This window comes from Anomalospiza imberbis, chromosome 15, assembly GCF_031753505.1.
Source record: "Anomalospiza imberbis isolate Cuckoo-Finch-1a 21T00152 chromosome 15, ASM3175350v1, whole genome shotgun sequence".
Lineage (NCBI taxonomy): Eukaryota > Metazoa > Chordata > Aves > Passeriformes > Viduidae > Anomalospiza > Anomalospiza imberbis.
In genome coordinates this window covers 11644772-11660939 of record NC_089695.1, presented here as the reverse complement: position 1 = coordinate 11660939, position 16168 = coordinate 11644772, and the positions used below count along the sequence as shown (strand labels likewise).

General features: G+C 43.5%; 1 protein-coding gene across 4 annotated transcripts; it reads right to left on the bottom strand.

Annotated features, from left to right (window-relative positions):
• Positions 1 to 812: 812 nt before the first annotated feature.
• On the bottom strand, positions 813 to 16043 carry RUFY1 (RUN and FYVE domain containing 1). 4 transcript variants are annotated; one of them, XM_068205863.1, is made up of 18 exons: positions 15747 to 16043; positions 10908 to 11081; positions 10469 to 10586; positions 9720 to 9821; positions 9274 to 9397; positions 8805 to 8863; positions 8006 to 8071; positions 7333 to 7402; positions 6779 to 6880; positions 6222 to 6338; positions 5730 to 5897; positions 4881 to 4978; positions 4316 to 4435; positions 3406 to 3535; positions 2890 to 2984; positions 2398 to 2446; positions 2153 to 2230; positions 813 to 1547 (listed from the first exon to the last, which is right to left on the bottom strand). In XM_068205863.1, the coding sequence occupies exons 1-18, from the start codon at positions 16012 to 16014 to the stop codon at positions 1404 to 1406; spliced, it is 2082 nt and encodes a 693-aa protein (XP_068061964.1). In that variant the 5' UTR covers positions 16015 to 16043; the 3' UTR covers positions 813 to 1403. The 4 variants fall into 4 exon arrangements, with proteins under 4 accessions (XP_068061964.1, XP_068061966.1, XP_068061967.1 ...); XM_068205865.1 differs by having other exon boundaries at positions 15689 to 16019; XM_068205866.1 differs by lacking the exon at positions 15747 to 16043 and adding an exon at positions 11846 to 11916.
• Positions 16044 to 16168: the final 125 nt, after the last annotated feature.

Below are 16168 nucleotides of genomic sequence, written 5' to 3'. Positions count from 1 at the left end.
TCCCTGAAACAATAGGGGATCTGCTTCCATGCAGTCAGGGGCTGTAGTATTTTGTTTGCCCTTGGTAATGAACCGTTTGTCCTGAAGGGGTTAAGAACCTGAGGTCCCTTTCTAGTGATGAAAGTGTTCTCCTGTTCTGTAGCAGAGGAGCTGTAAGGGTGGAATTCTGGGCACTGGGTCTTTCAGCCGTGGCTGTCTGCCATGAAAACAAGCTGCTTGCTGAGGGGAATGCTGACTGAGCCCAGCTCAGTGGACACGGTGGCCGTGCTGTGCCTCTGTCGGAGCTGGGGCAGAGTGGGGATCACTCCTGGGTCTGCACTGTTCCACACGGAGCGTCTAGAAGAAGCTCACTTGGTCAAAGAGCTGCTCTGGAACCTGGGGCACACGCGGGTGCTGTTGGGTGCTGCCTGGGGACAGGGCTGCCTTCACCGTGCTGCTGGTGACGTGACAGCTCCATGCACTGGCACAGGAACACAAACTGCTCTGGGATCCCTGGTGCAGCCAAGTCCAGGCCTGGCACAACAGGGACCAGAGTCCCCTGGGGCTGCGGGCAGCAGCTGCTCCCCTGTGTCCCAGGGGTGTGGACACTGAGCTGGAGCCACTGCCCTTTTTTTTCTGGAAAAGGATGAAAGCAGTTCCAGCTGCAGAGCAGTGGCTTCATCTGGCACCTTCCAGGGAGTACCACAGTGTTGGTCATGTATCCCAGACACATTCTGCTACCTTTAGCTTAAACCCTGGATATGCATGGCTGGAAAAACATTCTCTTCTAGGATCTGTGACTGACAGGTGTTAAAAATTAGCACTTCACTTGCTTTCAGTTTTTGCAAAAGTCTTTATTGTGTAACTACTGCACTGTGGTCACAGCAACTTCCAGAACAAGTATAATGTGCAGTTTTTGACTCCGCAGTGAACTGAAGGCACATTCATTGACACTCCTTATAAAGCTTTCTATACACAATTCATAAATTGACCTTTTCCTCTCTGACTGACTTAGAGCAAATACAAAACTGTACACGAGCCAGGGGAACACACAGGAGCACCTACAGTGAAGGTAAAGAAATTAAATTCATGTACAGAGAGACAATGATTTCTACAGGGATCAAATAAATGTAGAAATGCCATATACAAATTTTAATACAAATATCTATAAAAATCAGAAAAATGAATCTTAGTTTCAAATAGAACTTTTGGGGAAATTACAGTTGATATAAGCTTCTTAGTTATTTCAATTGGAGAAGCATTAGCTTGCACAATCCCTACAAATTAATTTACACTGCTCTTACAGTGGAAATTATCAGACCAGCCAGTCCAGTCTGCTGCACAGAAGACACCTGCAATTCAGAATTAAAAAAATAATGGCTACTTTCCAATGTTAAAGTGGCTCTGTCAAGGGTGGGAGAGCCTTAGGAGGAGTTAGAGGAGCACTGCTGGAGCAGCAATGTGTGACAATTATCACAGACACGGACGGGTTTTGGGTAGGATGGCAGCGCAAGTTCGTTACTGGAACAAGTGTTGCAGAAGATGTCCCCGCAGTTTCTGCAGTGGTGCTACAAAAAAAGAGTCAGAATGAGCACAGCTGCCTAAAACCAGCATCAGGAAGAGAGGTCAGGCCTTGGCAACTGCGTCTGAGTCCACCGAGTCCCTCCACTTCCACCAAGCCCAGCCCTCCCAGCAGCACTTCCTCCTGTGCAGGGCCGGCGATCCCAGTGCAGCCTCCCTCCCTCCCTCCCTCCCTCCCTCCGCGGCCAGGAGCTGCACCCGCCCTGGCTCGGGGACAGCCAGGAGCAGGAGCCGGAGCTGCACCCGCCCTGGCTCGGGGACAGCCAGGAGCAGGAGCCGGAGCTGCACCCGCCCTGGCTCGGGGACAGCCAGGAGCAGGAGCCGGAGCTGCACCCGCCCTGGCTCGGGGACAGCCAGGAGCAGGAGCCGGAGCAGGAGCGGGCGTGGGCCTGGCTGCGGAGGGAGGGCTGTGCAGGGAGAGACTGCACTGGCCCGCCGCGGGCCGGGCACTGAGCAGTGCCTGCTCAGCAATTATTTATCATGCCAACAAGATTTGGAATTGAACAGGTTCAGTCTTCCCTAGCAAGGTATGCAACAGCACCACTTTTGTTTTCCATGGATTATTTAAAAATAATCAGCTGAACGACATTACCTTCCTTCTTGAGATGGAAAATTCCTTTTTACATTGCTTGCAGTGGGTTGCTTCATCATCCTTCAGCCACGTATGACCCTGGAAAATTGGTATGAAAACCATGCTGGAGATACAAATAAACTTATAGGCATTTTACCAACGTTGCTGGTACTTTTCAAAAGTACCTTTTAGAGCAGAATAACCACGGTGAAATTTGAAGGTGTTAAATGAAATTCATACGCTTAGTCAAAAAATCCATGAGATACCTTTAGTGCTTTATTTACTTCTTTAATATCTTCCATCTTCAGCTTCGATCTGGAAAAAAGAAATTATGCTCTGCATGACTTTTTATTTAGTTGTGTTTGGTTTTCCCTGCCATTCCACTGTCGAGCCACTGAACCCAAACCCCAGTTCTTCAGTCAGCTCCCTGTTACCAATCTGAACCACTCACTATCACCAGGAAACTCTGTCAACTCAGGGTTTGCCTCTTTTTCAGTATAAACAGAAGAATGTAGGAAAAGCACAGTTCCACTACAAGAACTAAACTTTTCCTTTAATGTTTCCTCTCAGCCAGCTCACTCTGACAAGATCCTCCCTCACTTTCATTTCATGGCTCTTTAGTTTCTCATACATAGTAATTGCCTACTAAAATTCTCACATCAATTGATTTTTATAAATAAATGAGGTTTAAAATTCTTGGTATTAGTCTGATACTGCACCTTACATCACTTACAGGAGTTCTGTTCCCTAGAACTTACTGGCTGAGATGAAGTCCCATTTCTTGAAGAGCTTGCTCCTGCTCCTCACGGACCTTCTTCAGCTGCTGCTTCTCATCTTGTAGCTTTCTCAGCTCCTATGAAATCAAGCACAAAATCAAGTTTCTTGTGCACTGCTTGATCTATAACCTCAATTAGTCTACCCAAACGACCCAAGCAGTTTTCAAGAATCAGCTCCTTTGCAAATCCCCTTGTTGCTAAGGCTTGATTTTTAAAATTACATGGTGGAACTACCTGCAGGTTCTGCACAAACAATGGAATCATTTAACCACATTTACCAAGAAAAGGAAGATTTTCAGGCTTTGAACATCCTTCAACATAGATAGAAAATAGCAGTCCTGTGCCAACACAGGAGCACACAGACAGGTACAGGTGCACAACTGTGTCCTTAGAAACTGCTCCCTATGTGGCAGCAAATCCTCTTCAGGTTAACAAGAATGTTCATGCTTAAAAAATAAATCACATTTAGTTGTTCTGAATGCTTGAAACTGTGCTTACCTTTTTCAGTCCTTCCATCTGTTGCAATTCTGTTTTAAGCAGAGTGGTTGCATCCTTCTCTTGGTGCAGTTCTTTTTGCAAAGTTTGTCTCTGTTCCTTTTCGGATTTTAATTCCTTTTCCAGAGTGGAGCTATTTAAAAATAATTCATTCTAAAAAAAACCCTATAGCAGAAGAATATCCTATAGCACTTAAGGATAGCAACAGTGTGAGAAGTAGAAATCTTGTCCAAAAGAGGGCAAAACTAGGGTGGTGTTCTGGGAAAGGAAAGAATAGGCAGCAGACGTCAAAATGTTAAAACTGTTAACATTTAACATATGTTAACATTTTCAGGTTACAGAAAACAAACAGCAATGAAGGGCTAGAAGAAAGCCAACCAACCAAGAGACCCCCAAAGAAACCAATCCCCACAAGTTAATATTTTACTACCTGTGTTTAAACTGTCATGTTTAGAAGGGACACTCTACCCTGCAGTCTGAACAGTGAAAGAAGATTTTTCTATCAGTTTTAGAAATCTTTAGAGGATTAACATTCCCTAAGGAAACACCCCTAAGTCCCTTCAAAAATCCAGTCCCTTTGGATGATAGTCAGTTGTATGCTGAGCCTACAATCATGAATATACCTATCTCCTGATTTATTAAAAAAGCAGTTGAAAGCTGCACTGCTAGTTGGAATGGGCAGATTTTTTTTCTGCCACTCTGTGCTCTAAATTAGATGTTCTGAAAAAAACATGTCAAAATCCTGATGCTAACTGCATATTGTACAGAAGTGTTGTGCTTCCCTGGGTTCTGCATAAGTCTGTCAATGCTGAAGCCAACAGAATTTCAAACTCACCCCCTTATTAGACCTGAGCATAAAACACTTCTTAAAAAAACGGCAAAGGGAAGGAAAACACCTGCTCAGATTAAATACCATTTGCTGTCCAGCTGGGCCATCTGCTGCCGACATGAGTCGAGCCTCCCAGCCAGCTCCTGCTTCATCTTATTGCACCGCTCCTCAGCTGCCTGCCTGGCCTTCTCTGCCTGCTGCAGCCTGCACGGGAAGGAACACAAACATTTGTTTTCGATTCACTCCTTCCCTGCACCCTCTCACCCCCTTGTTTTAAAGTTACCACAGGGATCTTTATAAAAGCTTGAACTGAAAATGCTAGTGGAGAAAAAAAAAGACTTTTGAAAGCAGTTGTTTTTGAAAAAAACCCAAAAGCAAAGTCACACCTGTTCTTAAAGTGAAGTTAACATGTTTTTCAACACCCTGCTTATGGAAAGAGCTATGGTTTTCCCAGTGGGTCAGTTATGGGCCTGTGTGCCTGGGAATAGAGAACAGCAAGCGCAGAGGGAAGAAGAGGAGAAAGTAAAAAACTCATGCTGGCACACAGGCCCAAATGTCTATGGGGCATATGGAAGGTCATCTTGTAAAGGTTTATATTGGAAACTTTCTACTGACTTCAATGTTGACTTTCTGATCTTGCAATTATTACCTCTCTTCCATTTGTTTCATAGAGGACATCATCTCATTTGTTTTTCCTTCAAAAGAGGATATTGCTTCTGTTTTCTGTTGTAACGAACACTCTGCATTCTGTAGGAAATAATGAACAGTGTTTAAAGTCTGCCACCAGATAAAGAATGTTCAACTTGCTAAAGGCCATGCTTGGGTCTGACAGGAATATGCAAACAAAATGCTGATAATTCCAGAGCAGACACTGCTCCAATTGTTTTGTTATAACTTCAGAAAAAACCCAAACCACCTTAACTATGTTTTGACCTATAAGATCAGCTACAAGCCAAAATGTTCTCTTCAGAAAAAGCCTGAAGAAATAAAACCAGATTAAATTGATAGGCTAACAATACCAATTATGATTTGAATGTAACAACTGCACTCAGTGGGCATGGAACCAGGAAGCAAAAAAAACCAAAAAAAACCAAAAAACCCAAATAAATACTGCTTTCAAAAGTAAAGGCACACCTCAGCACTGGGGTTTCGCTGACTTGCAAGTGTCTGGGAAGGAGACAAAGACTTGGATAAAGCCTGAAGAGGCATCAAGAAAGAGGCCATAAAAATGGAGAGAAATCTCCTCTGGATTCCTGGAACCAGGTGTAGGAGAGGAAGGCTTGCTGAACTCTTACTTCATGCACGGAGAGGCTAGTTAAACTTTGTTTCATTAATGGAAACAAGCTCTGTATATTTTGTGTGAGCACTGCTACACCATGGCTTCCTTGTAGAAATGCCTATCATACAGTTTTGTTCAACTGAAAAAAAATGATGTAAAACCACAACCCACCCAAACAAGAGAATCCCCACAAAACCATCCCCAGCCCCCTGTACATACCTGGGATTTGTGAAACATCTGCAAGTTAATGGCCTTCACTTCTTCTAACTGTTGGCGAAGGGCAACTAAAGTGTCCTGTTTTTCATGAGTATCTTTTTCCAGAAGTTTCATGGCAATTTCCATTTCTGTTTTCATTCCAATTTGTAGCTCCAACTCTTTCTCTAGTTCCTTACAAAGACATTTCCTAGTTACTGCTACGTAGCCATAGGTCAGGGATAAAACCCAGACAACCCCATACACAAACTACGTCTCTGCTATAGCAATATCAATGGTTCCTTAAAAAGAGGACTTTTATTTCCAACATTCCAAAAGCCCCAATTCCCAGTATCTTACAGACACTGTTAATGACCAATGCCCAGCATCTTGCTTGCAATTGCTCTATGAATTCTGAACAGCTGCAAAAGATGCACAGCTGTGCTCTTGTATTTGTAATGTTACCGTAGGCTGAATCCTGTGTCTTTCACTTCACTTTCTATAGTCAAGTTTCCTTACCAGTCTGACTTTTTTTTCTTCTTTCAACTGCTTCCAAACATCACTGTACATCTCATCAAGGCCCTGGCGAGACTGCTTGTAAGTATCCAATTCTACTTTTGTATCCTCTTTTGTTACCTACAAAAAACATCAGCTACATAAGATCACAAAGTATTTAAAATATCTCTTTAATTCTTGTGTGTAACACAGTATTTCAAAGTGCTATTTCAAGTTACATCCTAATGTTTTACAATCAATGACCTGGCAAACATTAATAAGCTGAAATTTTAAAGATACAGTAATGATAAAAATACTTCAATACTTTACTCTTTTTACTTTCATACTTCTAATACTTTGAATTCGTTCTTCCTTCTGCAAGTGTATTTTTGGGTGTGTAGTAAAGAACAGTAAAATCTAATGCCTGAGCATACAACACCCAAACCCAGTGACCTCCATAGCAACGTGCTCAACTGTGCTGAGCATTCCAGTGCACAGTGGGCTCGGGAGAACTCAATACAGCTGATCAAAAGAGATCACTTATTTTAAGGATCCTCATAATCTCTAAACAGGTGTTCCACCTCTACACTTTTTTCACTCCGTTCACGAATTAATTCATTCTGTTGTTTTAGCTGCTGCTGCTCTTCCTGAAGGGATCCAATTCGGTCGGTAGCTGCTGCAAGCTGTGTGAAGAGAACAGATCTATATTTAATGACTGTGCAATCATGCAGCATCTGGAGCAATTCTGAAGTCAGTAGTTCAGTCTCTGCAGCAGCTGTGCAGCTCACTTCCCCTTTTGCTCTCCCCAGGAGCTGCCTGACCCTTCTGCAGCCATACCCACTGTCACCCAAAATTAATGTGCCCACCAACATTTATTCACCAACTTCTGCTTCACACCCTCATCAATTATTTTTAAATATTAACTGAGCAAAGAAAGGCACCATAGTGTAAAAGGTTAAAATCCACCCTGGATCTGTGGTATGAACTAGAAGTCACACCAACCCATGCCAGTCTGTCCAGTCCCCACAGCTCACCAGTATCTACTCAAATATTTTAGGTGTAAGGTACAGTCTTAGGGAGTTTTGTCTCTGATGGAAGAGAGCTGTGAGAAATATTTAACAAACCAGATACAAACCTCTTCCTGGAGTTTTGAATTGGTCTTTTCTAAACAGTCTATTTTGTTCTGGAGATCTGCAACCGTGCAACTGCAGCAAGGAAGAGAGATCCATAAAAAGCAATAAATGAAGTGTCAATGTTCAACTTTTACTCCTGTCCTCAAGAGTATTTTTACCATCTTGCATTTGTTATCAATGAAGTACTTTGGTGAGCTGGGGAAAAACCTGAGGAAGCACTACTGTCCCTCTCAAGCACTGAGAGGACCTTGTCCTTCTGCTGGCAGCCCTGTTCTGGCTTAGCTTTTGCAGTCGTAACATCTCTCCTGCTCAAGAGAGTAAGGGAGGCCTGCTTGTCCCACTGAGCAACCTATGGGGGAAGAGTTAGAGACTCTTCCTCCAAGGAATGAATTTCCAGATCCAATTGCAATAGTTTCTCTTGAAAAAAATAGTTCCAAAATGTTCTGTTAATCACTCTCAAAAAAGTAAACTAGTACACACACTTGCTTTCCACATTGCATGTACCCACAGAAGAGTAGGACTACAAAATGAAACTAAGATTTTTGGGAAATAATCAGAAAAGACATTTCAATATCAAACAAAAATCTACAGGACTGGCAGCAGAGACATTCAAAGTCATGCTGGAAAAGCTAAACAGGACAAGTGTTTATATATGAGAATAGAAGAAAATCCCACCTTAGATGTCGGTTCAGTTCTTCCACATAATGCTTCTGGTCAAGGACAGCTGTAATCCCTCCATCTCTAATTGTAAAAGTGAGAATTTATTGATTGAGAAGAAACTCTTTCATTCTAAAGTACTATTCTGTACTAGGGCTTTCAAGCATAGACCTGCAAACAGAGCTAAAATATTTTATCCTTTCCTTATAAAAATACTTGTGTCTGAGCTGGATCAGAAGGACCAGGGAGGTGAAGCAGCTGCTTGGCTGCTTCTCAGCAGCTCCACAGTGAAGTGCTCTGAAGTGACAAAAGCACATAAAATATGAATATCCCTTCATTTGCTTCAGGTCTTAGAAGACCTTAGAAGACCTGATCTGTGCTGCTAACTGCAGTCTCAAATCTAATATTTCACTTAAAATTACATTTTTTCCTCCATAACTGATCTCTCCCTCAAAGACAGCTACTTAGTTGAGAGGGTTCCTGAAACTGTGCTTAGAAACAAAGCAGTGAGTTGGCAATGGGTGAGCTGGCAAATCATCTCTTCCAAAACCAAATAAAACCACAATCTAATATTTTGTGTACTTTTAATTTGGTTCCAGCTCAAGACTCAAACTCTCCAAATTGTTGTTAAAACTACCACAAATTCAGTCTCTGAAAGATATTACTTTTGTTTAGGTAACAAAATCTGGTTTGGGTTCTCCTTTTCGGATGATTAATAGTCTGAAGTCTCCAGGAATCCCATCCTCCCACAGACTGTCTGCCAGGTTTGTTCTATAAAAATGGTAATGATTTAGAATTATTAATTCACCATACATACTGTTTGCTATCACTGTCCTGTGTTTCTTTAAGGTACAAGGAAAAATCAATCACTCCAACCTGAAAAATATATTTAAGATATTAACACACCTTCATAGTGCAATTATGTGTAGAAGCAGGCATTACTGTATATTTGGTAAGTGATAAAAATCTGAAGTTGAGATTTAGAGAGACAAATAATACCTATATTCTTCCTAGCTGATGCAAGCATACAAGCTAGCATTTGTCATAAAAGCATCAAAGTAACCATATTATGTGTGAACAGTTTCCTTGCAGTTATTAGTTTTGACAGTATTTCCATAAACTGCTACTTATGTACTTTCTTTTAATTCACTGAGGGAAACACAACAAACTTCAGCACAGGCCATGCTGGAAAGAAATCTGGACCCATCTCAATAAAGTATTTATAGATGTACTTAATTCGACTAGAATCCTATACCAGCTGATCCTATTTAAGCTTTAATCTTCACCTGGGAATCCAAGTCTTCTCCTTTCAAGCAGAGGTTTGCATCAATAACATTCAGTCCAACCAGCAGACCCACGATAACTGCTCCTTCCTCCTCCATCATCAATGCATCAGGTTCATAAAATTCACTGGAACAAACAGTACAAGGCATCACTGCACATCAAACAGTCATAATGGCACTTCCATCACTGAAATCATATAAACAATAACGCAGCCTTTACAAAACTCAGCTGAGTTCTCATTCATTTATTGCATAAGGCAGAAGATTCAGAACTCTCTCAGAAAATACTCTGCTAGTTCCTTTGTAGATTCACTGCAAAAACAATTAAACACTTGCTCCTCTGCAGGCTGCAAGAATAAGCTTAAACTGGTCAATTAATGACTCTCCCTGGAGCCACAGGAAGTGTCAATGTTTCAGGAACATTCAGGAATACACGTCTGTGCTGTTACCTTAACAGATGCTTATGGTCCAGGAGTACTTTGAGATAATCTGCCAGTTTCTTTTGCATGAGTGCTAGATAAAGCCAAGCCCTCCCTCTGCCCACAGCAGTCCTAAAATGATAAAATGCATGTTTTGGTAAAACCAAGGTGTTTTATTAACTAGATTTGTGCAATTCAAAATTCTCAGTTTACAAAGTGAGGGGAAGGACATTATTTAATAAAAAACAAGAACAAATCTCTGGGGAAATGAACTGTTGTCTTCAGAACACAAGAACATTTAAGTATATTCCTTTCTTCAGGGAAAGTATATTGTAAAGTCTTCTTAATTTGAAAACCCATACATATTGTCAACTACCACCATAATCCAACCATTAATACATCCTAGTATTAAAATCATGTCTATCTCACTCATCCTGAATCACTCAAACCAAATACTACCAGCACTTGCACAAAATGACATAAAATCATGAAAGTGGGGGAAAGAAGAGGAAAAAAATACCTATGAATACTTTAGTTATTTTTAGCAAGGTTATAAAAGTTTCCAAATGTTGTTTTCAATCTGATAGCATTGTTTGAGTCAGAAATTCTGAATATTTTGAGATATTCTCCTTATCTCTTGGAGAAGTCAATGCCTCCTACACACCCTATTTTTTTTTTCTTTGAGAACAAGAGCTTGTTAAGGAAGCCAAGAGACAACATGAAGGATTCCTTTTCCCAGCAGTATTAGCAAAATGCATCATCCCCAACAATTAACTTACTTCAACTCTGGCAGATTTTTAACACTAGTTGCTATATCTGATGCTTCAGGACAAAGTTTTTCCACTATCTCCAAAGGACCAAAAAACGATTTGTTCTGTCCAATAAAAGTCTTCTTCACTAAAGGGAGCATATAGAGAGATTTGTGAGGAAAAATGACAGGCTTCCAACTCCAGAATTTTAGACAGAATTTACTTTGTTACTTTGTCTTATCAGCTTATAACATGTCTATGGAAAGGGGGCATTAAAAATACTCTGACAGTTTAGGAGGCACAAAATACAGGGTGTACAAGGGTAACCAAATAATTCTATCTGTATTACTGATTAGCATCGTATATTAACAGAACTAATAACGTCATTCAGAAGTCAAGCTGGAGCCACAGCAGGACATGACAGAGACTCCTTGAGCTGCCTCTCCTCAGCCTGGCAGCCAGTGCCCACCTTTGAGCCCGTGCTTGAGGCAGTGCTCCAGCACCACGAAGAACTGCTGCAGTGGTGGGAAGTCAGAGTCCAGGGTCCGGCCCAGGCTCAGGGCTGACTGGATGAGGATTTTGATGCTGAGCTTCATCATGTTCATGAGGTTGGCACGCTCCTCCATGGTGTGACACCGTGTACCTGGGGGCACATGGGTGGGGAAAGGAAAGCTGCTTCACAGTCTCAGAACCAAATAGGCTGGAAAACACCTCTGAGATCATCGAGTCCAATGTATGATCAAACTAGGCCAGGGCACTGAGTACCAGATCCAGTTTTTCTTTAAACAGCTCCAGGGACAGTGACTCCACCACCTCTCTGGGCTGCCCCTTCCAAAGTATAATCAGTCACCTTTCTGTGTATAATGTAATGTATAATCTTCACCTTCTGTGAAGAAATACTGCCTAATGTCCAACCTAAACCTCGCCTGGTGCAGTGTGAGATTATATCCCCTCGTCTTATCACTGGTTGCCTGTGAGAAGAGCCTGACCTCCACCTGGCTACAGCCTCCTGCCAGGGACTTGGAGACAGTGACAAGGCCACCCCGAGCCTCCTTTTCTCCAGACTAAACACCCCCCACTCCCTCAGCCGCTCCTCCTGGGACCTGTGCTCCAGAACCTTCCCCAGCTCCGCTGCCCTCCTCTGGGCCCGCTGCAGCCCCTCAGTGCTGAATTTCTGAATTGAGGGGCCCCGAACTGATCACAGCACTCGAGGCGTGGCTTCCCCAGTGCCGAGTACCCGGGGAGAATCTGCACGGAGACGCCGCGCAGCTTTTAATGACCCCCTCGCCGCGGTGCCCCGCGGGGCCTCCATCCTGCGGCGGGGGCGAGCTGGGTGAACCCCCCCTCAGCGCCACGCCCGGCCCCCGGGGGGGACACGGCCCCAGCCCCGGCCCGCGGGGTCCGTACCTGAGCGGCGGGGCCGGGCCGGGGGCGCCGGGGCTGAGGGACCCCGGCCCGCCGCGTTACCACGGCCACGGCGGCGCGGCGGGGCCGGGGCCGGGGCCGGGGGCGGGCCGGCCGCCATCTTAGAGCCGTGTGAGGGGCGCGGGGCGGGCTCGGCCCGGCCGGGGCCTGCTGCAAGCTGTGGAATTATGTACGGATCTCCTTGAGAAAGGATGTTTCTCGATCTTTGTACAGTTTCAAGCCTAAGCAACAATAAGGGCGATTTAACCCGTGAAACATCAGCTAACGAGCAAGCTGTAAGCGACGCCCAGGTGTTACAAAGGCGAATCTCTGGTCGGTAGAATTGCCCTGTTAAGGTTTAGGGCTGGACGTGCTTCAGTGAGCTCAGGCCTAGGGGAGGTTAATAAAAGGATGTAGCACTGAGAGTGGACACAAAGGATTCAGATTTATGCGCCGCAGGGACGGCCTGAAGCTGAGTCAGGGGAGGTTTAGGCTGAGGTCAGGAAAAGGTTCCTCACCCAGAGGATGGTTGGGCGCTGGAATGGGCTCCTCATGGCAGTGGTAACAGCACCAAGCCCGACAGAGCTCAAGGAGCGTTTGTACAACACTTTCAGGCACATGGTGTGACTCTTGGGGATGGTCCTGTACAGGGCTAGGAGTTGGACTCAATGATCCTAGTGGCTCCCTTCCAATCCAGCATATTCTATGATTTTATGACATTAGGCAGAACCCCCAATATAAGGAAGAAACTCATAAAATCAACGCAGCAACTGTGCTCAATCAGCTCTGACTGGGTAGAAGGTAATTCTGGCAGGGGCAGATTGTGACCACTGACCCAAGAAACTCACTGAGCCAAAAGGACAGACAGACTGAGCCTGGATATCATTCACCGATAGAAGATAGAATGGTAATTAATAAGAGAACAAGGGAATTTGTAACCAATGAACACTAATGCCTAATGCCTAAAGTGAAAAATTTTGGTAGTTGTGCTGGCTTTGTGGATTTGCCACCCAGCCCCCTTTCTGTGTAAAACTATAAATAAATCAAATCCCTCCACTCTGTGCATGGATTGGCCTCTTGCAGACCAAGTGAAATAACATGTTTTGGGACAACAGGGTGAGGGGGACCAGGACCAGCTCCCTTGCTTCTTAAGGCACCTGCAGGCTCTGACAGGAGCTGCCAACCACAGCCCAGTGGCCACCAAAATCAGGTTTTAAGCCACTGCTGTTTCAGCAGGACAGTCTTGCTGTCACCTGTGGGTCACACACATCCCCACTCTGCAGAAAAAGCAGTGGCAGAAGCCCCAACCCTGTGTCAGTCACACTCAAGATGGTTAACAATGTTTTTAAGATTGTGCAAAAGTCTCTCCAGTGTTTTCCTTTTTGTGCATACAATGTTAATTTAGGGTTAAAAATGAGCAAAACTCCTCCTTGTATCAGAAGAGGGAAAACAGAGTCATTCTAATCTAACTGACCTTAATAACCACAATACACACAAAATGCTGTCTCTCTGCATGCTACTCTATAGTTCATTGAATATATACTATATACAGTATATACACAATAGTACATACAGTATATAATCAATATACCTATATTCTAGATATACACATATATAGAAGGAGTATACTGTATATTGCCTATAGCCAAAGGATGCTTCAAAACTGTGAGGCTGAGGATTAAAAGCACCATAATATTTAGAATTTTTATCTCAGTATTGTCAGGTTACACATTAGGAACAGAAAAAAAAGCTGCACAAACAAAAAAAAACAGTGAGTTTTTTTGGGTGTTTCAAAGCAATGCTAACCATTTTGATGGTTTTTTGAATTTGAATTTTCACTTACCAGGAATACTTTGCCTCTACACCTTGCTCACCTTACATATATTACCCACAAGACTTAAAAAAAAATACCATGAATGAAATGCTCTTTATGAAAACACTTTTAAACTAATAAGTGTCTTAATATCAATTTGCATTAAGTTAAATTACTTGAACAATATTTTTAGACTGTTGCAAATTTACACAGTCAAGTACATCTTTTGCAAAACTGTGCAGGTTAGTACATGCAAAATAAACAGGTATTAGACACACTACCAAAGCCAAGCTTTAAAGATTAGGAATCAGGTTACCCCAGTGCAAAAGATCAGAGATGTGATGCTGCAATCTTTAAGAATGCAGTCGCACAGTTTTGTATCTTATTCAACTCAAGAGATTTGTTTCAACATCTTTTTGAAGCCACATGCCTTGTTTACTGTAATTATTCAACACCCTTTGAAGTCAGAAAACACTGAAGCACAAAGGAAAGCTCACAGTTCTCCATCCCTTGGTCTTTGGGACTGCAAGTCTTTCTTGATTAATTTTCTTTAGAATTGAAGCTTCTGGCCTCTCTGCAAGACAGGACAATTTCCTCAGCAGAAGACACTGGTTTTAGGATGGGGTTTATGTGTTTAGAACATGTGATCAACAGATCTGTAGTAGCAAATAGAGGTTATAAAATCTTTGGAAAAAGATTACAACAGGCGACAAGCTCCAAGTTTTCCACAAGTGGTCTTGCAGGCCTTGGCTTATTTCTTAAGCATACCTGCTTTAAATTATAATTAAGTGCTTAGTCAAAGGTAAGTAATATTGAACAGGTAGAACAGGTGCCTTAGTGCCTGTTCACATTTCATATACAAGTTATTAACTGATTTTTCATACAAAATTTTCCATAAAACTTATCAACAAAATATCATCCAAATCCTTTGAACAATGTGGGAAGGTTGTGGTGTGTTCTCTTTACAAGGAAGAAGAGGAAAAATTATGGTAAAAATTCCATGAAATGTGGGACCTTCATTTCAGGTAAGAGAATATTTTATTCCCTGCCCCTTGCCAAATGCTGTGTGCTGTTTTCAGTTACATCTATCCACAGCATTATTCCAAAAGCAAACAAAGAAACTGGGATATTCTGCACTTTGTCAGGTTAGATCCCAGGAGTGCAAGATGGGCACTCGGGAAACAAACCTGCGAGGAGTTTGGTGTGAGACTTTGAGATGCAGGAAAAGAAAAGAGTCTGTTTTTTCAGGACAATCATTCTTCAACTCTATGCCAAATTGAGGAATTTTCACCAGAAAATGAAGAAGTCCATCAGCAGTAACATTGCCCCATGCTGTCACAACTCAGCTGCATGGAATTTCCCTTTGAATACTCAGTACCAGTAAAAACAGAAAGGTCAGCACCAAACAGAGCAGAACTGAACTCCAGTGCTCCAGAACAATTAAGCACCAGTCTGAGACTCTGGAATACAAGGCTCCAGGCCCAATTTCTGCTGCATTTGAATGGGTTTGGGTTTTTTTCCCCCACATTATAAATATTGCTGAGATTTATTTTCCATATGATTCAACTAAAGCCATTTAAATTCAGTTCTAGGAGACCTGTTCCACAAATCTGCTAGATCCACAAATGCCAATGTTGAACAAAGCAGTCTGTGGTTAAACTGAAGGCATTTTTAGTGTAGTTAAAAAGTAACTTATAACAAATCTGTATCTTAGTCTGCTGGTCTAGTCTCTGACATGAAAAGTACAGAGATTCCTTCCCGAAACCAGCAGCATTCGAGGGAGGATGTGGAATTTTGAGAGATCCCTCAGTGCAGTCAGGCTGCTGGAGCTTTAAGGAGAAAAGGCAGCAAATAAAACAAAAGTCAATTTCTCCAAATATAAGAGTTTGGGCTTCTTCTGGTTAGAATGCATTTCTTAAATCCTACATCTGTGTCACTTGTTTAATTTTACTTCAATACAAAACTGCAGCATCTTAAAGAAAGAAATTCAAAGTAACACCCATGCACCACTGACACGACCCAGCAGCACTTACGGGAGCGAACTCATTTGCGCACCACAAAAGCGAGTTTACTAAAGAAGCGGAGCCGTACTTGTCTTTGCCGGGCTGTCACCGCTGCCGGGCTTGGACACCAATCCCACCAGGGATGCGGACTTCAGGGCGCTGCCATAGCTCAGCGCCAAGTTTTCCGAGGCCTTCCTGGCCAGAGACAAGATCGGAGCAGACCACCGTGCTTCCTCCGGTTTCGCCTTCTCCTCGTTCCTCAGCTCGGCCGCGTCAGGGAGCTGTTTTTTGTCAATAATCTCAAAGTCTTCCTCCTTCCCCGCGGCGGGCGCGGCGCGGCGCTCCCCGGCAGCCATCTTGGACGGGTCACATGACCGCGGCTCGGGAGGCGCCCCCGCCCGGGCGAGGGGCAGGAACCGGGGGGGCTCCGGGGGCCGGGCAGGGACCGGGAACCGGGGGGGCTCCGGGGGCCGGGCAGGGACCGGGAACCGGGGCAGGGACCGGGGGGGC